The 27,855-nt window shown below is 37.4% G+C and overlaps 1 protein-coding gene across 4 annotated transcripts in view; it reads right to left on the bottom strand.

Annotated features, from left to right (window-relative positions):
* Positions 1 to 268: 268 nt before the first annotated feature.
* PTCHD4 (patched domain containing 4) overlaps positions 269 to 27,855 on the bottom strand; it is a 163,623-nt gene continuing 136,036 nt past the window's right edge. For 2 of the 4 annotated variants that reach the window (XM_012723995.1, XM_004673554.2), the window contains one exon: positions 269 to 2,174. In XM_012723995.1, coding sequence (XP_012579449.1) covers positions 541 to 2,174 — 1,634 coding nt within the window. In that variant the 3' untranslated portion in view covers positions 269 to 540. The remainder of the gene's footprint in view (positions 2,175 to 27,855) is intronic. The other 2 variants (XM_012723912.1, XM_012723861.1) reach the window with 1 other exon arrangement.

A 27,855-nucleotide genomic window follows, 5' to 3' on the forward strand; every position in this document is an offset into this window, starting at 1 on the left:
ATCTTAGTATATGTATATATATCATATATACATAAATGTACACATAAAATGGATCGGGAAGTCCTTTGGTTTATATGGGATTAAATTGTACTTCCCAAGTGCATAGGTTTCCTTTGACCAACCTTTTCAAAAAACAAATATGAAAAGAGCCATGGCAATGTTGACATTTAGGTTGCTTTTTCCCCTAGATGGAGGCCCCCTTTCCTCTCTTCTCCATCTTGCCTAAGCATTTCTTTTTCAAAGCAGCTGGTTCTTTTTGCCTTCTAAAACTCCATGGATTCATCCATTTCCTGGAGGAGTTCTAAAGATCACATCCAGAAGCTTATCTTTAGTGGAGAACAAGGTAACAAAGAGCTTCTCCCCCTTCTTTAATTCCCTTTTCCCCTCAAGAAGTGAATACCTTGGGTGTCATGAATAATTCACTCTTGATCTGACTTGCCTTGTTACCCCTGGCCAGCCCAAGCAGCTGAGGTCTGAGCTTTACTTGCCCTGCATCATTGTGCAATTGGAAAAGAAAAAGAATCCATTAGTCTACGCCCTTCAGACTGTGGTTACATGGTCAGGGTTCTCTTGAATTTCTATGCATTCAATTTCCTCTCTTTCCTTTCGTTTGGCACGTTTCTTTTTCTTGTGGTGCTTTTTGGAAGGGGGGAAAAAGGTTAGGAACACAGGTAAAATAACAAAACAGTGCAGAAGTGTGCATCCCCCGGTGAGCAGCAAGCATTTGAACAGTGTGAAGGTCAGGTTTGAAGGCACAAATAGGAGGGGGACCAACCCAATAAGAAAAGAAGTAACATTTTGCAAAATGGCTGTCCCATGCTCTTGCAGGGAGCTTTTTATACATTGTGTTCGGGTGTGCTCAGTTGCTAATACAAATGTGTAAAGCAGCGGTGCACAGTGGTCAATGGCAAAATTTAAAGTGTAGATAAGGCACAAGATAGAAATGCAATCCATGTCGACGTTCCATAATGTCATTAAGCCCAGAACGCCCAGCTCTATTGAGGTGACACTAAGAATTAGCCAGAAGTTTCCCAGAGGGTGGATCACTAGGAAAAATGTCAGGATTAACACCAGGAGAACACCAAAGCCTGCGATCAGAACAGGCACTGTGACAGACAAGCCATAGTGGTCCATGAACACAAAGGAGGGGTTGAACACGATGAACCGGATGCTCTTTGAGAGGGACAGGGGTCTCAACTTTTCCAACACTTCTATGACTTCCTTCTGCTTGTCTCTGCTAGTCCTGGCCACCAGATATAGCCGGGAAGCAATAATGTTGTTTTCATCCCCTGCCTTGGAGAAGATGATATCATTTCGAAAATGCTGGAATTCTGGCTTTTTCAAAAAGGAACTCTGCAGGACGCTGATAAAGTCACTCTTGTTATTGGCACTGATATTGCTAACTTTCAGGAACTGGTAATACTGTTCCACCCAGGATACTGCAGTGAACCCACTGCAGAGTTTCCGCAGGTCCTCCTGGACGCTGCTATTCCAGTACTCAAGGGGCTCATAGACGTAGAATCCTATCACCGGGCTATAGTTGCTGAAATATTTCTGCTGAACTGTGGCATAGGAAACGCTTGGGGAATCACTGGCTAGCAGGTTGATGATATTTGCTCTGTCACTGATCTGCAAGCACCCCATGAAGGAGAAGGAGGCGTAAATGAGATAGAGGATGACAACAAATGGCTTCACGTAGATATTGGTAATCCACTCGTTGTAATGTTCACGGAGGAAGTGTTGAATAAAGTGGTGTTGATAGGGATTGGTCTCATGATGGGATGTCTGTTGATGCCCATCACTCATCACCGTCTGGAACCACACAGGTTTGCGGTCCAAGTATTCTGCAGAAGGGATCTTACAGCAGAAGATGCTATGGTAGCGGTTTTGCTCTAGTTGGCCAGCGAAGACTAGACAGGAGCCAAAGAAGGAGAAAATGTAGAAGTAATTCAACAGAATGGAGACACACATGTTCTGACAGAAAACCTTCACAGCCTCTATATTTGTGAAAGGGCTGGCTCCCATGCCAAAGGTAATGAAGTACAGGGAGCTAGTCATGGTGTAGGTGACCATCACATCAGAGTAGGCATCTGCGACCCTATCTTTGAAGGGCAAATTCTCTCTGGTCCTCCGCCATCCAGACAGAAGCTCAAATACTCCTTTAGTTCCATGACCTAATTTAAAAAGAAGAAGAAAAAGAATTGTTTTTATTTCTTTCTATTGTTCAAGTGAAGTCCTTCTGAATTATCTATGCTAAATATTACTTTATACTCTGATTTTTCAAAGTGTTATGAACCTCCTATTAGGGTTTCAAACTCTGGAATACATAACAGGATATATCTGAATTCATGTTTTCACTTTAACGAAGTCCAAATTTATTGGTATTCTAAGCAAAATGAAGCATGTGTTGTCTCTTCTATTAACTTGACAAATTGTGAGATAAAGGTGACATCGTGACATGATTTTTTGCCCTCTGTACATAGACTGTCTCCCTGAATGGATCATTAAATGTTAAGGGTTGAAGTTGTTGTTTCTGTAGCTTCGAATACCCTTCAACATGATTTCCGAGTTTGATCAATTAATGTATTGTCCGGTAGAACAGCTAACTTCCATTTCAAACTGACTTACAAGCTGATTTGGGAAATTATAAAATAATGTTAAACACAATTTTAAATTGATTTTAATTTGGCTTTACATTGATTTTGTATGATTTTAACCATCTGTTTGGTGACCAAATAGCTTAGAAACCGATTCTTATAAATTTGACTAGTCAACATTGCACGTATGAGTCCCAACACAATGTGCCAGGTCACTTAGAAGCAGGGCAGGACCTTGAGAGGAGAGGTCATTGCAAGCATTTACTCTGGTGCTTCAGAACTTTTATTCACACAGAATGGGTGCTAATCAGATGTTTGACTGCTTAAATAAAGTAAATGGAGAATTTTTTTAAGCCCATTTTTGTGTATTCTCTGATAGAATTTGATCAACAAATTGAGAAGAGCATGGACAAAGCTCTATGTGCCAGATACTTTGAGATACTGAGCTGGTTTTCTTGACCACTTGTGACATTTCACCACTTGTTTCTTACTTCAAACAGCAGAAATTCTCTGGGAAAGTGAAGAGGTTATACCCTTCTTGCTATTTCTCCCTTTTTCACTTTCTTGCATTAGCTCTGTCACTAACCAACCATAACCTATCAACTGGTAGGCAGCTTTCTGAGTAAGTAGAAATCTTTATAGGTCATTCTTGCCCTTGGTAAGTGTAGCAATACTACATATATATCTTTTCTACGAATAGATCTAAGCTGTGCTTGGACTATGTTCCAAGAAATTCTTAGACAAAAATGTAACTTAAAGCATGAGATAAATTAGTTCAAGAAAACCTGGAAGATGGACTGTGTATGGCACCTGGATATTGGGGTTCCCAATTCACTTAGGAGTCCTTTAACAAATTATAATGGTTGATGTCACACTCTAACCACTAATTTTGTGTTGTTGGTAGTTGATTGCTTATTTCTTCCCCTTCTTCCATACTTTTATTAAGACTGCAATGTATACAATTCAAAACTTTATTTTTCAGCTTACATGGGGTGGCCAGGTGGCATATTTCTGGACAATACAATGTAACTGGAAATCACCTAAGAATGCTTATCAGAAAACCACGATGAACTTTGTTCTAAATTGCATCATGGAGCCACTCTAAGAGCTTTGTCCATTCTCTTCTCAAATTATCTTTAAAGAACATCAAATCTCCATTTGGCTAAGCCACCACAAGTAAGACTGTAATGTGTAACTGAACTGATGTCTATGCAACAGCTTTTAGGTGAGTTAACATTTATCAAAAGCTTCTTTTATGAGGGCTTAAGAATTCTTGCTGTGAGACTAATTTGACTGTACTATTTATATTATGATAGTATTTTATTTGAATTGAACATTTTTCCATCTATCTTGGGCATTCTAATTAATCATTAATTGTTATTTCATTGAAGCTCTTCTTATACCTAACAAAAAATTCATTTATTCTCTAAAGTTTGAATTCCTGGGTCTCTAGTCAGGAAAGTTTATCCTACAAGTAGTTATGATAAGTGTAATGTAAACAATTCTTTTTAGACAATGATTTATTCCTTCTTTCATTTATTTACTAGCTCAATAAATGTACACTGAAATGAATCTAATGATGCTTAACAACATTAACTCATTTCTGTCTCCTACAAGACACCTTGACCAACAGAACACTTATTCTTTTAGTCCCTTGACAAAAGCAAAATATTAAGATATTAGTTAGAGCACTTTCTTTAATTAGAGCACTTCTTTTCTGAAATGAGGACTCTTGCTAACTTTATAGTCACAAGGGGGAAGGCTACCTGGGGCTATGGTTATATTTGCCTCACCTTTGCTGATGGTCACTTTTATGTAATACTTGGTGCACTATGTAGGTCAGAGTGTGGCTTTATATAGTACAAAGGTCTGAACTTGTGGGAAAATGATGCTAAACCACATTAAGCTAAATAATCACCTTAAGCATGATAGAGTGAATGAATGATTTCAAATTGCAGTAGATAACATTTTTTATCCCATTCACACACTTAGATATTTTACAGGGTAGTCCTACATCTATTCACTCATTCTTTAATCCTCATCATAATTTGGCCACATTATAGCAGTTCTAATATATCACCTTATTCAGTCAGGGTAGTCCTTTTACTCCCTATGAGCCTGTTCATGGTTGGTCTTCTCTTACGTTTGTTCATATGACTTTTTCTTTCCTTACAGTATTTTACCTTCATTGCTTTTTCATAGTAAATTTTTATCCATTGGTCTGTTAAGGGTCAACTCAATTCTTTTTCTGTTCTTTAAACTCTTGTGATACTAGTTACTCATTTTCACACTTTTAAACATATGCTGTTTTTCTCTGTAACCAAATGGTGTTCTCAGGATATCTTTATCTCTTGGGTTAGATTGCAAAATTCTCAAGGTCAAGAAATGAAGTTGATGCTACGTTTATATTCTGCAGAACATCTCACAAAGTGACAGACATCCAGGAGATGCCTATGCACCTGTTATTGAACTAAATCAACCATAATAATTGATTCTAGACGGGAAAACATAATTTTAGATTACTTACTAAATTGTATTATGCATCTTTAGACCCATATTTATGGTTTCCGGAAGAGCTATGCACCAATATATATGCATTAATATTTGTCCACACACAAGAATTTGACCACATATAGAATATAAGGATAAACAAAAAACACAATCTTTTCCAACACCTGCCAGTCCAGAAGGTCATTTTTATTGACCAAAACCTGAAGACAGATATTATAACTTCTAAAATAAATGAATTTTAAAGGTTAGATGAAATTTAAAGGTACATGGCAATATGTTTTCTGGTCTCTCTGCTGGATGCCAGGAGTATACTTAACTGTTGTTACAGCCAAAGATGTGAATACATACATTTAATTACCTTGTTCTGGTGTTGAAAGCAAGTCCCCCCCCCCCCACAAATCAAATAATGTTACCTAGTTTTGCCCTAGTTTTGTTGAGTATTAAAAAAATCATGGTTATAATAGCATGCTTTAGACATCCTCATTTCCTATCTCTGTTGTCTTTGTCTCTTGTGTATCTTCCTATACACATACATATATGGGTACACATAGGTATGCATGTATGTGATTACATATAAACAAAATCAGGTATACATATATACACATACTAAGTTTTCAAAAGTTTAACTTCATACAGAACTTTAAAATAAACTGTCAAATACGGCAGAATCAAACTCTGGAACAAGGCTATAAGCCTTATCTATACATTAAAATACGTATAAACTACACAGTATCTTTGAATATCATATCTGTTCCTAAAAAGGCATGATAGAGATGGGTCTGTAAGGTGCTACTGATAACTAAGGGATGATGATTGTTTTAAACATTTTCTAATTCTTACAGTGTTTAATATATACTTGCTAATTGCTGTGTACTTGTAGACAAACTATTTTTAATTAACTCTCATCCAGAATAGGTGATTATTGAGTCTCCCTAGTGGCCTAGGGGTTAAGTTTCAGCACTGTCACCACCAAGAGGCCTGAGTTTGATCCCCAGTCAGGGAGATGACCCACATATGCCACAGCATCTCCTGTCTGATCCGCTGTTCCCTTCAGCAGTGTATTTCAGTAGATTTGTCTGTTCTGATCCCAACTCCATCTCTGGTGAATCCTTTATCACACCCTAGTTCTATTAAAATTAAAAAAAAAAAAGAATAGGTGATTAATACACCCCACAAAGTTACTCCATTTGTACAGAATGGCCGAGGCTTCTCCTTTCTGGGCACTACATAACAACATAGTCTCTATAAAGCCGTAGGTTAGGTGGCTGTTCAAAAGGTAGTCTAGAGGTTGACCTTGTGAAGGGCACATTTGATGCCTTACTTTACCTGGAAGCCTAGGGGAGGAGAAGTCTAGTTTCACACTACCCTTAAATTAGGAAGTGACTGGTTTAATGTCTTGAAAAGACACCATTCTAATGCAGAATGAGACTGGATAAAGTAGGGAAGAGAGACAGGGTATTGCAAAGAAAAGATGAGTTTAACACTTGGCAGGTTAGCATCTTTTTAACAGTTAGCTTCTTAACATGAAAACCATAACTTAATCATTGTGATGTGATTTATCATAAGGACTATATACTTGGCCTTCATCCCTGTTTCTGGTACAGAGCTTCTAAAATGCATGGAATTTCCTCAGTGATGAGCACAACAAAGGTGTCTTCTTATGTTACTGAGGTCAGAGTTTGACAAGAAGACCAATGGCAAATGATTCACTCAACCTTGTCTATGTAACAACACCTTCATGACATTACAAAAGGATGGAGTTCGGAGAGTTTCTAGGTTGTGGACATGTGACTGACACAGGGGTGCACCCACATAAGCCATAGGAGCTCTGAACCATGCCCCACACTGTCTTCCTTTTGGCAGAGTCAGAGTTAAATCCTTTTATGATAAATTGGAGGTTTTTAGTTAAGTGTTTCTCTGTGTTTTGTGACCCCCTCTAGCAAGGTCATGGAACCCAAAGATGTTATTGGAACCTCCGAGTTATAGCCAGTAGGTCAGAAGCACAGATGACGTACACAGGTACTTGTATGGTAATGGAAAGGACAGTCTTATAGGACTAAATGTTTCACCTGTGAGATCTGATCCTATCTTTGTATGGACTGTGTTAATTGAGTTCAATTATAGGACAACCATCCATTGTCTAAGATATGCCTGTGGTGTAGGGGAGAGTGTTCCAGTTCCCCATTTACACACACTCTCTGTAGTATCAGAACCATCAGGTTCTCACTGTATGGCTTTCAGATCTGTTGTAGATTTTCTTAATATATAAAGAAAGGCATCTATTCTTGTTCCAGGGTTTGCATTCTGTTATTTTTAAGAATGTATTTTATAGTTTTACTTTTAAACATTCAATATATGTGTAGTATACCCAACAAACACAGTTTTGTTCACAGGTTATATACACCTGCACACATACATCTACATGCAGATATATCCCCATGTACTTATACTGGGAAATAAACCTGACAAAGACAGACACTCAGAGGGGAGAGAGAAATAGTGAGAAGTGACAGGGATGTTCTAAAGCCTACTGAATATTACAGCCAAGATTTTAATACTTAAAGTGGAAACGAATAGGAAAGTAACTCTCCTTGAAACTGTGCTTTGTAACACATTCCCAAGAGCTAGAGTGCTTTAGTTTAAAACGCAAATCTCCTAATTCCTAGTGCTGTGAATTTGGCAGTTATTTTTTTTAAAAAAAAAAAAATCTATCTCAGTTTCTTCATCTGTAGAATGAGATGACATGGGACCTAGCAGAAGGCTTGGTGTGAGTTTTAGATAAGTTGATATATGTGCTTTGTTCCACATAACGTATTATATGGAAAGGCTCGATGCAGGCAACTGTAAGGTGTGTGAAGGAAGAATGTTAGAAGTCATTTGACTTGTGGTGCCAGCTTCTGAATCCAGCTTTGTTACTGCTATCTTTATCAACACAGCTAAGTTGACTTTTGGAGGAGAACCCAGGAGATCTTTGTCAACTTTCCTTGCTGCAGGGCCTCAGTGCTGTCAAGTGTTGAAGCACCATTGCAGAGTCCACACACACACACACACACACACCACCACCACCACCACTACCACCACCATCAACTCTCTACCCCCACCCCTACATTCGGAGTGACTTGCATTGTTGTTCTCTCCCTCTCTCTCTAATATTCCCATTAAGGGGGAAAAGGTCTACCAGGCAGCTTTTCATTTTCTTCTCGATGCTTTCCATATCTTTCAAGTTTTATGAAATGACTTGCCTTGTTTTTGAGAAAGAAAATAGCAGCCTGACAGCTGGATGATGTTAAGTAGGCCTCAATGTTGCCCAGAGCTGGTCTGGCACTCACAGCTGAGCTTATTATCCTAATGACCACAGACCACCTAGCAGGCATCCAACAAGATCATTCTGTAAATGTTGTGGATTGAGACAAAGCAAGTTCACTCTATAATCATGACTGACAATAAAAAATATAGGGGTGCATTGTCCAACATAAAAAATGGACCAAACATCTCATCAAGAATAGTGAAAGAGATTGTTGTTTCTTTATAATGGCAGTTTAGTTTAGCCTTGCTGTGGTCTTCTCACTTTCTAGGTATAAGAATTATTAAGATAACCGATGGTAGAATCATCTCTTCTTGCTGTTAACCAACCATGCTTCCTTAGGTCGTCTTCCACATGATCTAATACTTGCAAAAAATCATAATAAGCCATTCTAACATCTCCTGCCTAGTTCCCCCTCTCCACCTTGGTCCCATTGATATGTGTTCTTCCTTGTTGCACTGACACTATAAGTGCAAATTCGCTGCATGGTAGTAGTATTTCTGTTGACTCTGTTAGAAGATGTTGGCATCTTATGACAAGTATTTTTGAAAAAGGAAGGAAATTGAAACTTGTGTTATTGCTGATAAATTTATAAGTTTATTTCTTTGGGTAAAGGAATCAAAGCATGAGCACTGAGTGAGAAATAATCTCTGGAACATTCATATTTCCAAATGGTGCCACTAATAAAAGGATGACTTTCTGGTGGAAATATTATGTTAACTGCATTCTCATTGAGAAGAGAATGCCAGTTGGGCATATGGAAAGTGGGAAGGTAACATGGATACTAATACAGGGCAAGGGAGGAAGAACAATGTGGAGCTAAAAAGTTATTGCTTCAGCAGGGAAGAGCAATGACTGCAAATATTGATATTGGGACTGAAAAATCTTAGAATTATGAGAATTGGGTCTGTAGTTCATAAACTAAGAATGACCACATCCTTTAAAAAACCAAGACATGGAATAAGGGATCATATAAAAGAAGAAAATAGTAAATACAAGAATTGTAAGGAAGAAATTAAATTAGTGTTTATTAACTTGAATATATTTTAAAGAATAAAAATCAGATTAATTCATTTAGAGGATATTTCATGAGTGTTTGTCAACAGGAAGCTATGATAAAGTATCATCACTTTGAAGTGGAATAACTTTCATTTGTTCCATTTGAAAACCACATTACATCCGTATGTCTGCACTGAACAGTTCATTAGTTATAGACCTTGGGATCTTCTATGAAGACTAAAATAATGATGATTTAGGTTCCTGTAACACAAAGAACTAGACAATGTTTTTAAAAATGTGTTGCTCAATCATTAGGAGACATATTTGAAAGGAAAGAATCTTACTTAACAAATTTAAATTAGGTACAGTTTGGTGTCTAATAAATGCCTTTCAAGAGAAAACTTCAAAAAGCATAATGCTTTAAAGAATGAGTTTTCTAGGAGCATCTTTGAGTGTTTTCTGTCTTTTTCACTAATGAAGGTGAAATAAAAACATTCCATAGACTGAATTCTCCCTGAACAGAAAGGCACGAAGCCAGAAGAAACTCAATTATACAGAAAACTCAGGAATTGAATCACCTGATCATTTGAATATCATTAACTTAATCAACCAGAGCTTCCTTTTTTGATTCAACTTTTATTGGTTGATCAGCTTCATTGGAGATCTTTCTAAAATGCATTAGTCCTGTATTTCTCTTCTGTATCCATCTCTTAAGAGAAAAAGGATAGTATGGATAAAAATTCAAGAGTTGTACTCTGGAATTACACATTTTGGTTCCAGGTCTGGCTCCATAATTATGTGATGTGTGATGGGCAGAGAGTTAATTAACTTCTATGAGCCCCTTCTTTCTAGTCTGAAAAATGGGGATAAAATAACAACTATTTTAAGGGACTAACATGAAATGAGATATTAGTTGCAATATGTTTAGAGTACCTGGCACACAATGAATGTTATATATTATTGTTTGTTGAATAATCTACTTCAGAGTCATCATTATATAACTCACCAATGATCTGAGGGCAATATGGCATATTTGGTGAAAGTGCTGAGTTCTCTTGGTTTAAGCATATTCATAACCACCTATAGGATGTACGACCTTGGGCAAACTATTAACTCTGTGACTGGATTTTGCAATGTGTAACATGTAGAAAATAGCAATGTCAATATCAAAGGATTCCTGCGGGAAAGGAAATACAGATACATGAATCCCTTAGTACACATGGCTGGTATTCCATTAATGCTCCTTCAAACATTAGCTGCTATAAAATAGTACTATATAGTTGGAGAAATGGGGGAGTTGGAATTGAATGTATACCAGACTCAGAATAAAATTTTTCTTTTCTGATTATTCTTTTGAAGTTTGCCTCTTTTGTCTCCAGAAGTTCATTGTGGGGAAATGTTACTGAATACAAGGGTTATAATTACTCATAGATTCCACTAATTGAGGCCTTTCTGTACATGTGTGTGTTCTTATGTGTGTGTGGAATAAGCTCATTTAGCATGAAAGAAACTGAAAGGATGCCTTTCAGCCACCAATTTATTCTACAACTCAGAGCAAAGCAGTCACTTTGAGGTTCGACACAGCAGACCTCGAGACTGGACCTGAGCCAGTGAGTCATCAGACTGTGAATTAATGGGGAACTTTTTCCAAAGTAACACTTCTGGTATCATTTGGTTGCATCCTTGATGAGTACAGACTTCCCATATCTTCTGAAATCCTCCTTTCAGCAGTCTACAAGTTAGCTTGGCCTATCACATCAGAGTATAAACAGGAATTATCTTGGAAAACGTTAAGTGCTAATTCTTGAAAACAGATGATAACAGACAATAGTGGGACACAGGCAACCTGCAGCCTGGCTGAGGAATCACAGGCACAGACTCTTGTATTTATGCCAAACTCCATCTGCATGACTCCCTAACTAGATACTTTAACAACACTCTCTTCATGCTTCTTTCCTATGGGAAGAACAGAGAATGCAAGGACATACCTGAATGTGTTGCTCAGAATCATAAGATAATCCACATGAAGTGTTTAACATAGTCTTAAACACTCAGCATATATTAGCCACCAATATTTTTCTAATAGTGAATATTTCATTTAGAGTCTTAGCTATCTGCTCACAATGTACACATCACTTCTTTGTTTCATTGTGAAGTTACCAGTAGAAATGGCAGTTAAGTACAATGATATGCTAGGCCACCCAACATAGCATCAGTGAATGGAGATTACCAGAAACTCTTACTTCATTCTCATGGTAAAACTTACTTTGTCTTGAAAATCATCATAGATTTTTCCATGTGTCCGGCATTATTTGTCCATTTTCACTAGTCAAAAATTAATCAATAAATTTAATGTCACTAATCATCAAGAAAATGCAAAGCAAGCCCACGATGAGATTTTACCTCATACCTAATAAAATGGCTACCAAAAAAAAAAAAAAGATAAGAAATAAGGATAAGGCTTGGTGAAGATATGAAGAAAAGGGAGCTACTGATATGACTATAAACTGGGATAGCCACTATTGCAAACAGAATGGAAGTTTCATAATCACTAAAAAGAACTTCCATATGATTCAACAATTCCATTTTTGGTATTTTTCCAAAGAAAATTAACTCAAAAAATTTATCTACATGCTGATATTCAATAGCTAAAACATGGAAATAATGTATTTGTCCATCAATGGAGAAAAGAATGAACAAAAAGTGGTATGTATACATGTGTAACATGAGACATTACTCAGCAATAAAAATGAAGGAAATTCTGCTATTTTCAACAACATGCAAGGACCTTGAGGGTATTATGCTAAGTAAAATTAAATCAAACAGAAAGTAATACCATCGGATCTCACCAATATGTGGAAACTACAACAATCCAAATCATACATATAGAAATCAGACTAGTGCTGATTGCCAGAGGCAAATGTTTGATAGTCAAATTATAAAATAACTACATGTTCTGTGATAATGTACAACATGAGGACATAGTAAATTGTACAGTATTATGCATTTGATAATATAAGAGAACACATCTTAAAAGTACCCATTACTGGAAAAACATTGTAACTGTGTGGTGAGAGCTGTTAACTAGTGATCGATATATACATATATTGTAATATATACATATATTGAATCATTACATTCTACACCTGAAACTCAAAACATATTTTGTGTCAATCATAACTCAATTAAAAATGAGTAACAACAACAACAACAAAAAACAGTCTGATGAAAACCCTCCCAGATAGCTACGACTATAAAACAGCTAACTAGTGTAGGGAGGGATAATTTCTGGCCATGTAACCATCAGGAAGTTTAAGCAAGTGACCTGAAACTTTCTAATCCTTAGAGATATATGAAAACTCTGAGATTATTTCAGCAATTTCAAAATTAAAAAAGACTTCATATTGTTTCTTTTCTGATTATTTTCACCAATAATTAATAATACATCAGGATACAGAAATGTTGAAGGAAAAGCTGAGAAAAAATGTCAGTAGTTTGTACTATTTTGACAATTTCTGAGATTTCCCAAGAAGTAGACTACATTAACATTAGAATGGGAATTGTCCATAATAGTACTCTCAAAAACATGACCCTCAGGAAAATGGATCAATTAATCTTCAGATATTAATTAAGCACCTAACTGTATGCACATTGTGATGCTACCTGAGAACAATATTCTATATACCCAACAAAAGTATTTTCTGTTGTGACATCTGAAATTGGAAACGTTCTCCCATATTTAGAGTTGAAATTAGTCACAGTGAGATTTCCAGAACTTGCTCCCTTTAGTATCCTTTGGAATATATGCCAATAATTCTATCTTGAACCCATAACTTAAAGATTGAAGACAAAAACATAGTAACTCCCATTTTCTCTAAGGAACTACCCCATTACTTTCATTGTTTCTCTGATAACAGCTACATAGATTTCCATTCAAAGTATAACAATGAAATTGCCTTGAAATCAAGGACAATGACTTTATTTAGTTATTTAATTTTATTCTGCCTCTCATTACCGAGCAGTGGAAAATACGTGAACAGATAATGAATGAATTTATTTTTTGAGTCTAGTGTTGTTAAATACTTTGTAACTAAACTTGCTAAAATCAAAAACAGACTGAACATTTCAGGTAATAAAGATGTTAAGTCCTGTGGTAATCTCTTTATTGCAGTTACAGAGAACAGCAAGGGATGACTGTTTACTTTTAATGAGCATTCCCTGTTTTGCATACATAACAGATGAGTAAGAAGGGTTTGGGATTCCTGCAACTTTTTCACTCCATGCAGGAAACACCATTGGACCCATTTTCTAAAGGAGGACAAGTTATCCATATCTTAATGCTGGTCTCTGATGCACGTCTTCTGACAGCAAATGGATTTGGAAAACAAACCACAGTCTTCCACACAATTTGCTGCTAAGGAAAAGTAAGGCTGCTAAAGGTCTCGAAGACCCAGCATTCCCTACATGTAAAAGGAAATACAGACTTAAGATTTGTTAGAGGAAGAACCCTACACTGGCCTTGGTCTCATGTAAGTTCTCTATTCCAGCTTTAGAAGGGACTTCAGGAAATACTGCACTTCCACTTACAAAGGTGATAACTTGACTCTTGTTTAGCCCCTTAGATCTATATTCTCCACTGCAGAGAATGGAACAAGAGGGAAAATGGATAGATCAAGATGATTGACAGACACATATTATCAATGAGATGATAGCGAAAGCACATCTCTAATTTAACAATCTGCTGCTGGATACAGAATAATCATAACATAATTGCATCCTTTTGAAGCTGCAGGTTTTTTTTTCTACTTGTTACCATATCATCATTCCAAAATAGCATTTTACATTGTTAAGTTCTAGCTTTAACTATCCTAACATTATATATAAAATGTCAGGCAACTTCCAGAATCTCTTTCATTACTATTAATTTTAAGATAACTGCTTAATATGTATACATTCCATGATTGTACCTGATCTTATACCCAATAAGAAGGGAGAGCTACCAATAAAACTGCTATAAAGCATGTTTCAGGCCTAAGAAATTACCCTAACTGGCACTAAATAAGCATGGAGCATGGAGTCAGCAAAAGAAAGATTTGTTGGCATCACTGAAGATTCAAGGTCAGATTTAGTGTACACTTGCTACTACTCACATTTCTTTATAAGGGTTCTTATAAATGGAGTAAGCACAAAGACTTCAGGTAAATAGCAATGCATTTATCAGCTTGCTTGTTAGAAAATTAGGCAGGAGGATACTGGAATCTTCTACCTCACAACCTAATGTGGATGTGCTTTCAATTTAAGGCAAGGTCACTTTGAAAGACATGCATCTCTTGCAAGAAGAAGGAAGTAAAGCCATTGAAGGAAATAAAAAGGAGCAAGAACAGGGAAGGAGAAAAAGAAATAAGAGAAGAAAGTAAGGAAGAGAAGAAAGGAAAAGGAAAAAAATGCTTTTAGGTTCCTGCTGGATTTGGGGCTGCTGCATGTCAGATTTTCCCTAATTTTCTAATCTTATGGACATTCTCTTTTTTGGAGAAGAATCCAATAAAAGGCTTGCATGAATAATGAAAAACCTTCGTTGAGGTAAAAGGAAGAACCCATTATTGGAAGATGTTGTGCTCCTTCCAGAGACACAAAATAAACTGCTAAAGCAGAACATCAAAGCAGATATGGAGCTAGAAAGGGCTCTTTTGTGGTAGGGCTGTAAAACACAATATGCCACCAACTGTAAGGGTTTTCACACAGAACTTTTCTTAATTACCCTTTCATTGTTCTTGTCATTTCACATATTTGGCCAACTTCCTGATGCTTGTTATCATATGAAGGAAGTCACTTTTTTACTCCTAGTTGAAGAGCTTTTATCAGAAACAGTATTTTAGTTTGTCACATGCCATTTCTCTGCCTTTTGATAAAATCAAGTAGTTTTTGACCTTTATTCTACTCACGTGGTTTGTTATGTTAATTCATGTTTAGATGTCTAACCATTCTTGCATATGTGGGCTCCATTCTACTTGGTCCTGGTGTATAATCCTTTTTACATGTTGCTTAATTGGTTTGCTAAAATTCTGTGGAGTAATTTTGCATTTTATACTAAATTGGTGTGTAGATTTCTTATTTTGTCTTTCTCTGGGTATGGAATTAGGCTAAATCTGGCCTGAGAGAGTGATTTTGGAGGTGTTCTTTTCCTTCTACAATTTCTTAAATATAACTTTGCTCTCTACTTCCCTCTTCTCACCAGGTAACCTCCTTCATTTTGTTTATAAATTACAGCATATCTAAATTTGCTCATCAGTCAGTACTTAGGAAAGTATCTGTGTGATTTGAACCAATTTATTCTCATCACAAACAGTATTTATAATGCTCCCACATGATTTCAACCAATTTAGTTTTCCCATGAGAGAAGTCAGGTGAGCAATAGAGAGAGATGATGTGTTTGCAGATGTGTAAGCAGTTAAGCACAGAAGGAAAGAAATGCTGGTGGTCACTGAATTTCCAAGGAGAAGAGTTAGATTCTTTTGGGTTATTGTTTTTATATTTGCTTTATTCTTCAGCCTTAGGAAAGAAGTCTTCATGCTTAATCCTCCAAATCTTGCTTGAATTTTTCCTCCCCACTATATTGTCTTCCAATCCTCCCTTCAAACTCTTTCCCTTCATTCTTTTTTTCATACTTCCTTTTTAAAACTTAAATTTGCTACTACTAGCTTGAAGTAAACTCAATGGAATGGAATAACAACTAATGCCTTACAAATAATTCTAACAAGTCTGTAACTAGAATTAGCGTGTTACTTTCTTTGCTGAACAGTTTACTATTGTGAAACTCTGGGGAATTAAAGATTTAAAAAGTAACACCAACAATACATCAACCAGTCTCACTTGATGAATTAACATCCTTTGCTTCCTTTTGCAATACTAGGATCTACTGAAATGCTTCATTTCAAATATTATAAAATTATATTCCTTTTTCCTAAGTAGTTGTTGTATATCAAAGTTTCCTTTAAAAAATCAAGTTCAACAGGTATTTACTCAGTAACCAGTGGTTCTAGGTATTGAAAAGTTAGAGGGGAAGAGAGGTTTTTTTTTGTTTTTGTTTTTTTTTTTTTTTGATTTTGAGGGGATTTACAGTCTCAATGTGATAAGGTTTATACTTAAGAAATACTTAAGTAAGAATTTAAGATATTTCAATCCAGAGGTACAGGTATATGCTCTTTAACTACATTATACAAGAAATTATGTTTCATTCAGAGGATAAACCAGGAGATGAGTGAAAAGAAGAAGTGGGAAAGGTAAGAATACTGTAAAGAAGAAATGGGAAAGGTAAGAATACTGTATCCTGAAAGGCTCTCTTTCAGATGAGTGAGAAATAAAGGCCTCCTTTGACTAATGAAAAACCTACCTTACACTAGATATACCCTACAAGAAATGTGGAAAGGGATTCTCTACCCAAATAAAACAAAACAAAAATGTCTAAAAAAATGAACAAGAAATTAAATACATTAAATCATAAAACTTAAGAAAATGGCTTTAGGAAATCCTCATATATAAAAATACCTTTAATGAAAGTAGAATTAGTGGAATTATTAAGGCACAGAGTGGGCAGAAATATTAAAAAGCAAAGCCCAAAACTATATCTTACCTTACAAGAGACTCCTCAAACTATAAAGACAAACACAGACTTAAAGTGAAAAGATGGAAATTGGTTCTACAGACCAATGGAAAGTTTAGAAAGAAAGGAACTGCTTTACATGTATAATGTAAAATAGACTCCTACCTAATAACAGATAGCAACAGGCAAGGATGATTAAGAGATCAATACAGTGGGGAGACATAACAATTATGTATCGATGCACCAATGGAGTAGCAAGGAAATATAGCAATAAAGATCATGAGACTATGGCCTGAAATGACAAAATGGATGAAATGGATTTAATATGTATTTATTGAGCATTCTAATTACAACCATGAGAATACACACTCTTTTCAAATGCTGGTACAAAAATAGAAAGGATAAGCCATATTCTGAGATACAAAACAAGTCTTTATAAATTTGTAAAATTAAAATCATATCAAGCATTTTTTCAGCTCATAATGATAACAAAAAATCAATCAAAGAAAGGGAAAAAAGAGTGAAAGCCACAAATCTGTGAAAAATAAAAACATGCTGCTAAATAACTACAGGATCAATAAAGAATAAAAAATTAAAAAAAAAACCTGGAGATGAATAAAAAGAAATACATGGCTTATCAGATATAGTGAAAGCAGTATTAAGAGGTAAGTGACTTCAGTGGAATAATAGACTACAAGGGATTATGTATAAGAATTATTCAATATGTGGCCCTCCCTGGTGGCGCTGTGGGTTAAAACACAGCACAAAGAAGCCACTTCTGCATGAGTTTGATCCTGGCCTGCCCTGGAGGAGATCCACACAGCGAGGCAGACCTCTCCTGACCCGCCCGCTGCTCCCCTCAGCAGTGTACTTCATCAGTCTGCCTGTTCTGCTTCCCACTCTGTCTCTGGTGAATCCTCTCACCCTCCGCATCTCTGGCCTTTACCCCAATTCTGTACAAATAAATAAATAACTGTTAAAAAAAAAGAATTATACAATATATAAGGCTAGACTAATGGAAATGCAAGTTGAGTTGAAATCTGAGAGTGAACATGGATGGAGCTGGAAAAGAACATGCTTAGTGAGATAAGCCAGAAATAGAAAGAAAAATAGCGGATGGTTTCTCTCATAGCAGGAGTATAATGGACCGGGCGAGAAAATAATAAGTATAATGAACAGCCATATACCAGAGACATTTTGTGGGGGTAGAGTGGGGAATGGGATCAAAAACAGGGGGGTCGGGAGGAGGGGAGTGCACGGGACTATGGTGATGGCACATGGGTGACTCAGTGATGGGAAACCCACGGAGATTACAATTGAGATGAAAAAAGAATGTACAAAATGATAAAAAATAAATACTAAAAAAAAGAAATCTGAGGGTGAATGGGACAGAAAGACAGAGAAAATATTTCATACAAGTATAGCATGCACAGAATAAATAAATTAGACAAAGAATTAGGAGAAATAGAAAGAATACGGCACACAAACATACACACACACATGAATGGCTGAAATTTTGAGGAAAATGAAGAGTCATAGGATGTGACTGGAGACAGAGATGGTTGGCATCTACTGGACTCTATTAATCATGTGAAGAAGTTTTAATTTTATTTTAAGTGCAATAGGATGCCATTAAGGGCAGAAAGCAACAACAACAAAAAAATCATAATAAAGTTTGTACAGCATTCTGGCCCTATGAAGGGTATCAAAAATTAAGATATTAAAGTCCAGGAACCAGTCAGAAGTTGGTTGGTAGTGACTCAAGAGATGATAGTGGCTTAGGCTAAGTTGGTGTCTAAATTTATTTCAGCAAATATTTATTATATCTTTACCATGAATAAAGTTATTTTCCTTTTATGTAGAGGAAGTCAAGGATAAATGAATGACTATATCTGGCTTAATAAACCCAAAACTCTAAAATGAATGAAAAGCATCCAAATACTTGTTAAATTAAACTGACTACAATAAATTCTATATGTATATACATTTGAAATATCCCAAGGGAAGGAAAATTTCAACTGGCTTGATTAGTGAAAGAATCTTAGTCACCACTGTATTTCCAATGGTATACAGTATTTTGTAACTCACACACAAAAGATCTTGGCAAACATTGGGAGACTGACTTGAACCATGTGTTTGAACTCTTGTCCTTTATTTCCAAGCACACTGATTTTGCTAACTGTGTGTCCCAATTTTTGCTCTTTTCTACAGTGTTCTATTGCTTCAAGCTGCAGTCAGGTCTTGCCATCAGGCTTGCTTATGCCATAATCAAATAGTCTGCAGACAACTGTGCTAGCACCTCCGGTTGCCAGCAGTCTGCTTGCCTGCTTTCTGCCTATAATCAGTGGTTTGCTCTGTCTGCGCTCACAGTGTGAAAGGAAGGCAGGCCTAAATGAATATAGCAAATGAAGCTGAAATAGGTTATAGAGGGCAGAATCTAAGTTTATCTGATTTGTGTTCCACAGTGATTTGATAGGTTGGTCCTATGTGACTATTGTCAGCTCTGCCCCTTCATGAGTATATCATTCAAACTAGGTATTTGACAGACATTAGTTGAATGAAAAAACACACAGTGAGCTGTGACAAAGTTTAGGTAAGCCAGTTCACAGCAGTTACTCCACACAATGAAAAATGCTCAAGGTGTTTTCCTGCTGCTAGTGAAAGAGACTGCCAAGCCCCATTCTTCCCCTTGCCCTCCAGGCTAGAATCACTTCAACTTTGGGGATCGGTCTTACCCAGCATGAGTCAATTCAGGCACAGAGTATATTATGGACCTTAATGGTACAGAGAGATAGAGTCTAGAATTAGTCCTGAGACCATTGGCTATGCTTTGGTTTATTTTTGTTTGCTTGTTTGCTTTTTTGAGACAGAGTACTGATAAAAACGGAGGTTTGAAATCTAGATTTTCTTATTTTCTCTCTTCACAGAGGTACTGTGAGTCATAGGTTGTGTGACTTTGAGCAAATTTCTTAACTTTTCTGAATCCTAATTCTTCATTCATAGAAGGAGAATAATGACATCTTCCACACAGGAAAAAAGCCCTTAATGTAAATCTTGCCATAAGTGTGAAGTAAGTGAAAGTTATGGTGAAAGCTCTATGGTGATGTGACTTATTTTGCAAATTCTGATTATAAGGAGATGACAGTTTCCCTCCATAGGCTCACCATCATCTCATTAACTTTTCAGTAACCTTTAATTTTTTGGACCCCACATGAAGAATTATAGTGGGATTTACTATATTATTTATTGAGTTAAAATATTATTACTCATGTAGAAGTCCTGATGTTCATCATAAGAATCTGGGAAAGTAAAAATTTCAACCATAACACATTTCCCTCCAACATTATTTTCCAAGCACTACTACTTAAATAGCATACATCAATATAGTGGCTGTATTTTGTTCTTTCTGCATAAAACATCTTTAAAAACATATTTTGGACGCAGTTGCAGGGTTTTTGTGGTCAAGTAAAATTAGTAGGAAGGGATTTTGAGAATGACTGTGCCCTGGAATTAAGAAAACTTTGAAACTTTGCTCAGTAGAACACTGTTGGCCTCCCCATGGGGTTAATAAAATTTCCTAAGATTCTGCTTAGCTAAATTGTCTTGGCCTTATTTTACATTAGTTCAGGTCCCAGGAGCAGCCACAGGAACGCATTTTGCTAATGATTTGAACAATTAATGTTGCTACTGAAGTAAGACTTCTGGATTTGGACAAGATGGAGAAGACTTATTTCTTTCTCTATCTCCCACTAAGTCTAATTATAAAATCCCTGGACATAATACAAAAGATAAACATAAGACTCTGCAAAACATAATAAGATAGTACACTGACTAGGGATTTTGGGGATTTAGCAATATGAAACTAGTTTTCCGTGCTATCTTTTTGCCTTCCATCTATCCCAGGCTGAGTATTGGAGAAGCCCTTGATTTGAAAAGACAGGCAAGTAAAAAAGGGACCCCCAATCTCTGCTCTTGCTAACAAAAGGGTCAGAAAGTAGATGGCCCAACATGATGGAGATATTTTTTGACACTACCTGTTTTAAACAGCTACACATCATTTCATATTTTTTTGACATTACCTGTTCTAAACAGCTAAACATGCCTTTCTCCTCACGTCCTTGTGGTGCTAAGTGGGGGACCTGAACTTCCAATTCCAGGTAGGTGTAGAAGAAGCTCTCTGATTCCCCTGATCCAGGTATGTTGTCATTAGAGATGTGGGGTAACTTGGACTTCCTGACTCCAGGTTTCCAAGTTGTGCTCTTTCTACAATTACAGAGAGGGCAAAGGATACTGGAAAGGAGGAAGTTGAAGAATGAATTTCTTTAAACGTTTATATAGGCAGATCGCTAATAATTCACTGATGACAATGATTTGAATTAACATTGCAAAAGAAATGTTTGCTACAGAGAGGCAGAAATACAGTGCACACCATTACCCTTGTCTTCATGTTGGCCTCTGGGGAGACCAAAGAAAGCAGACCAAAATAGTACTGCCTCAACTATGAAAACTAAGTTGTCCTTGGAACAACATCCCAGAAACCTAGGCCAGGATCTGCGTGCTAATAACCTTAAAGAAGGGCCGCTAAAAAGTAATTCAGATCCAAGTCTTGTAACCGGTGTTGTTATTACAGGGAACTCGGAGGCCATTAGACACCTCTGAGCATCTCTACACCCCACTGCTCCACTCTTAAACTCTTACTCATTTGACCATGAGCCATATGCAGAGATTTTGTCTTCCTGTTTCTGCCTAGAGTTCAGATCTCTGATTCCAGCCTGGCCTCTGGCACACTGACTAATGCTTCGAGACAGCTGTTGATGTTCCATATATTCTCAGCAGTAAGTGGACCAACTGAATAGAAATATGATGCTGTTCCTTTTTTTTTTTTCTTGTTACAGAAGTTTCCTTGGACACAATGTACCAAATCATCCTCAAGCTAGGTCAGTTGCCTTTATGCCATGCTTTGCCAATCCAATCTATACTGGAATCATTCCTCCTCTTTGATAACCCATGTTGTGTAGAGCTCACCATTATTTCTTCATATATTCTCTTAAAATAAAATGCCATGGTTTCTATTAGAAAGGAAAAGTAATACCTATTTTTTTCTAAAAATATAGAATCATATACCTAATTATGCCATGATTCTATAAATTTAGTCAGTTAGGTCCCATGTCTATCCTATTAATTCCAATTTATGAGATATCTATTTTTCTTTAAAGATTTATTTATTTATTCATACTGAACTGGGGTACAGGCAGAGATGCAGGGGCAGTGAGATGATTCACCAGAGACAGAGTGGGGAGCTGAACAGGCAGATTTACAAAGTACACTGCTGAGGGGAGCAGAGGGTGAGACAGGAGTGGTCTGTGGCACTATGTAGGTCACCTCCCTGTCCAGGCTGGGGATCGAACTAGTGCTTAAGAGGCTGTGGCTAGCTTTGTAGTACTGTGTTTTAATCCACTGCATCACCAGGGAGGGTACAAGATACCTATTTGAAAAAAAAAATCTTTTCTGAGAGTGAGTGTAAAACTATAGGTGGCTCACAATCTAAAACTATTACACTATCTGAATAAAGAAATAATAATAATGGTGTAAACAGAAAGGACATAATAGTTCCCTTATTTCAACTACTCTCTCTTGGGAATGCAGCAAGTATTGAAAGTGAAACTACCACGGATTGTTCAGGGTTTACAGAAGATGCTAATATATAATTATTAAAATTAAAACCACCAGTTATATTTTGGATGATTTATTTAACACCAGTGAACAGTCCAAGATCCTGTTACCTTAATCAGCTGGGTAAAAAGAAATTTAGAAGAGTATTATAATCCTGAGATAGAATTTATTATTAGAGTTTGGGGCACTGAGCTTGTGAGGAAGTAGTTAAAATAAGAGGATATATATCAGATACATTAAGACCATAGATTGTGCAAAGCCATACCAGTTCTATAATTTCAGAGAACATTTACTTAAATATTTTATTCACTTCTCTGAAGCAGATAAGTAATATGTATCGAATATTTACCTAACGGGGAGATTGAAAGGTTTGTTCCAGAGGCTATTGTAAACCACTAATACCTCAATGTGCCTTTGCTAAATATTCCACTTTCAAAACAAAAATCACTTGCTCAAAAGTAGTATTAATATTATATAAAACTTCAAGTTTTCATTATTTTCTAGTGTAAAGAAGTAGTACTTTTATGGATGGAACATCAGGATTTTAAAACTAAGAAAAAAGTTAACATAAGTCAAGTGAAAGATATTTTTGTTTCCCTCAATTGTCCAATGATAACTTATTAGCTGAAAGCTAAAATTCAATTAATTACTATGCCATTTTCACTCTTTATTATTTCATCCCCAGGACTCTTTGGACTGAGTCAGTTATATTATTCTCCCTTTCTACAGATGAATAAGCAAGCATTGACAATTAAAGAATTGGGCCAAGAGGTTAATCATGGAGAAGTAGATGAGAAATTGGACTCAGAACATCTCAGCCTGCTAGATCCTTTAGTCTGTGACCTTGCAACATTGGCAAGCTGTGCATGTGTATTCTATCAGAACAAAACCCAGAAACGTCTCTTCTGTATATAAGTAGTGAACTATCTCCATACTTGGGAGCTATGGCTATGTGAGGGAGAATCTTGGTCGACATCCTCTTTGGCCAAGAAACCTGACTCTACCTGTTTCTTGGTTTTGGGTTGAAGTAGTCACTTAGGTCTTTTGACCTTCAATTTTCACATAACTTCACTCCACCCCATTCAGAGTCCTGACTAAGCCCCAGGCCTGCTGCCTGTGTCCCTCATGAAGACCCAGCCTCTAGGAGTTCCCCTGAGCCACCTGCTGGTCAGTGAAGCTTGGCCCTCCTCAGTAGCTGCGTGCATCGGTATTCGCCATGATGTCCGCGGGCTGTTACAGTTTTTCACGTGCCAGGGGAATTTCTAGGTGTAGTGCTCTTCTGGAGAACTGTTATACTCCTCTCAGGAGTCAAACGAGGACATGCATCTGTTTCCATATAGGAGCTGCTGCTCTGTTCACTGCAGTGTTACAGTTTATGCCTCTCTCCTGAATGGAATTGTGAAACCATGGAAATTCCAGATCCTTTTTCACAAATATGTTCGGTTCCAGATCATCTATTCTGACTGGCCAGCCATCTTCCCCCAATGTGTTTTAAATATTTAATTAGAAAGCTCAGAGTTAGGTTCAGATAAGCTCCTGAGTTCAACATGAAGCTGCTCTAACCTTGGGTGCTGCATCAGCAAATGGATTTTTCTGTTATTTGCCTTCCTTTTAGAATTTCCTGGCAAAGTTTTGCCTTTTTTTCTTCCTCTCACTTTCCCCCCCTTTTTTACTTCTCTTTTTAATTCATGATATTAGGACATTAGCTATCATGGATAATTTTATGTATCAGGTTGACTGAGTTAAGTGATGCCAAGATAGCTGGTAAGACATTATTTCTGGGCACGTCTGTTTTGGTATTTCTGGAAGAGATTAGCAAAACTGAGTAAAGATCATCTTCACCAATGCGATAAATAAATATCATCCAATCTACTGAGGGTTTAAATAGAGCAGAGAGGCAGAGGAAGGGCAAACTGGATCTCACTGCTGAGCTAACACATCCATCTGCTCCAGCCTGCAGACACTGGAGTTCCTGGTGCTTAGGCCTTCAGATCCAGACCAGGATTTTCATTACTGGCCCCTCAATTCTTAGGCCTTGTGCTTGGACTTAACTGCATGCTGGATGTCCTGGTGTTGCAATTTGTAGATGGCAGATTATATAACTTGTCAGACTTTACAATAATGTGAGTCAGTCCTTACAATAAATCTTGCAAATGGTGTGATTATAGAGACTGAGAGCTTGATAGATAGATAGATAGGTAGATAGATAGATAGATAGATGGATAGATAGATAGACAGATAGATGGATAGATAGACAGACAGATGGATGGATGCACATTCTAGGCTTTCTTCACAGCCCTCTTTTTAAATTTTATCATCCCTTCTCTCAATTTCTATATCTCAATTTCTGATTTGGTCCTGGAAATACTGGATTCAGTATCATAAGTTTATGTTTCCAGTGCTATGGGAGGCTCTTGGGAAATAAGTTGATATTAAAACTTAATAAATGCCTTTGTATTTAACTGCTTTTAGGAGCTCATTAATAACTAATTAACATCCATGAAATATGAAAGAGGGAGGCCCGAGTAGGGGATAATTAAGTCCTTGGCATTCCTGCCCTTGCTCATTATTGAGGGTGCCTAGCACTTTCCTACTCTCTAGGACCTTCCTGATTGTGGTAATTGGCAGTATGTCATTCTGCTTAATTAGTTAATATTTTGAGGTTCTGTTGTTACCATTTATTCACTTTATGACATGATGGGCCAGCAGTGGAGACACTGCTTACTTCCTGCCTCACCCGCCTGAGATGTCTGCTGCCATCTGGAACTACTCAGAGCACCATCCAGAGAACAGTGAAGTGATCAGTTGCAGCCAGTGTTTGCCAGCCCTCTGTAGTATGGGCAACCACAGCACAGAGGCAGGCTTACTACTGGTAAATATTCATTTTCCTAAAAGCAGAGTTTTATTTCTAATTTGTTGTAGAGTATATGTTCCCCTGCTCCCCCTAAATAATTAAAATTATATACATATTTTTAAAGATTTATTTATTTATGTATCGAGAACTGAGGTGCAGGCCAGAGATGTAGTGGCGGTGAGAGAATTCACCAGAGACAGAGTGGGGAGGAGAACAGGCAGATCAATGAAGTACACTGCTGAGGGGAGCAGCGGGCAAGACAGGAGAGTTCTAATGTGCCATGTGGGTCACCCCCAGGGCTGCGGATCAAACTCACACTGAAGTGGCTGGGGCTTGCCTATAGTGCTGCACTTTAACTTGTTGTGCCACCAGGGAAGGCCTAAAATTATATTTTTACTTAATAAATGCTTTTAGCAAAAATTTCCATTAATTTTTTCTTCTTACATGGTTCCCTGTAATAAGAAGAATGTATTTGAAAAATATATTTGTTGAGCTGTGCTGGAAACTTTCCCAGTTCTCTAAATCAAGATGTCCCTAGTGAGGGCCAAACTCATCCTGAATCTGCACCTTTCCTACTATCTGTCATGGTTATTCACAGCACTAGATCATAATACTTAGGATCCCTTCCCTAAGTATCCCTTACTCTAAGAGACATGAAATCTTTTCTCTTGGTGAGAAATGCTTCATGATATTAAGTGATGTGAAGAAAGATTTCACTCTCACTGAGACTTTCAATTGAAGGACTTGTCCTAAAAATTTTGAGTTAAAATTAACCTTCCTTTATGAATAAGTATTCCTGTTCTAGGCGATACAGATAAAGGAGAACAGAACTGAGGGAGAATGTCCTTATGTAACAATATAATCTCCATAAAACAGGGAGTTTCAGTGTTCCCTGCCCCAATTAAGGAAGATGGAGCTGACCAGTGAGGGCAAGCCAGAAGGAGTCTTGGAGGAGACACTTGGAGCACACATGTGAAGAAGAAGGTCTGCGTGTTCCTTGGCTTTAGACTTGCCTCAGGGGTTGGGGGAAGGGGCATGGAAGGAGACACATGAGTAGAGACCACCTAGAGACATTTGGAAGAGCTGTGGGTGGAGGCTGACAAAGGCAGCTGTTACCATGATTTGTACTTCGATTTTGCTCCTTTTGACCCAGACTTGCCTGGCCCCTTCTGTCCCTTCCTTATCATCCCTCATAGAAGGTGCCTTAGATGTGTGGCAAACTGGGGCCTTAGTGGTCCCAGTTTGGGCCAACCCTGTTTGGCTGGGCACATTACCACAATGGGCTTGGTAACTTTAGGTGATTTATCGGGAAAATATTATTCTTTCTTTTTTTTTTTTTTAAAGATTTATTTATTTGTGCATACAGAACTGGGGTACAGGCCAGAGATGTGGAGGGCGAGAGGCTTCACCAGAGACAGAGTGGGGAACAGAACAGGCAGATCGATGAAGTACACTGCTGAGGGGAGCAGCGGGCGGGTCAGGAGAGGTCTGCCACACCATGTGGTCACCTCCAGGGCGGGCGGGAATCGAACTCATGCAGAAGCGGCTTTAGATTCTCAATGCTGTGCTTTAACCCGCTGCAACACCAGGGAGGGCCTTCTCTCCTTTCTTTATGCACACTATTCTATTAAAGTTATTTAACAGAATATTCAGATTTATTTATTTAATAGAATATTAAGATTTCAAAGCAAATATAGAAGATGTGCTTGTCTTTATGCAGCAAATGGCAGAGCCCACTGAGAGTGTGCATGCTGGGACTCCCTGGCAGCCAAGGGGTTAAGTCTCAGAACTATTAGTATTAAAGTCTGAGTTTGACCCTAGCCAGGAAGCTGACCCATGTATGGCACAGCAGATGTTTCTTTTTCTCCCACTCCTCCCCTCAGCAGTATATTTCAGTAGATCTGCTTGTTCTGCTCCCCAGTCAGTCTCTCGTGAATCCTGTCACCAATTGCACCTCTGGTCCATACCCCCAGTTCTTATATGTATAAATAAATAAATCTTTTAAAAAACGTTTGAGTGTGCAAGTTTAGAGCTCCTGGGGTAACTCTTACTCTGTGCACACTAATACATATGAAACTTATGTCTAAGTGGGCAATACAGTCATTTAACAATAACAGGCAGCTGAATCTACAAATAAAGTAAAAAAATAATTAGTGCTTGTGCCAGTCACTTGCCTACTGTTCTTGGACCAATTCCTAGGCCTTCTTCTAGAAACTATACTGCCAAGAGTCTCATATCCTCTGACTTTCAGTTAATTTTGGCCAAAGAGCAGTGTTGACAGGGGACTAGATGGCACCAGGAAGGGGCAGCACAGTGC

The sequence above is a fragment of the Condylura cristata genome, unplaced genomic scaffold (assembly GCF_000260355.1).
Source record: "Condylura cristata isolate star-nosed mole 26May11 unplaced genomic scaffold, ConCri1.0 scaffold00001, whole genome shotgun sequence".
NCBI lineage: Eukaryota > Metazoa > Chordata > Mammalia > Eulipotyphla > Talpidae > Condylura > Condylura cristata.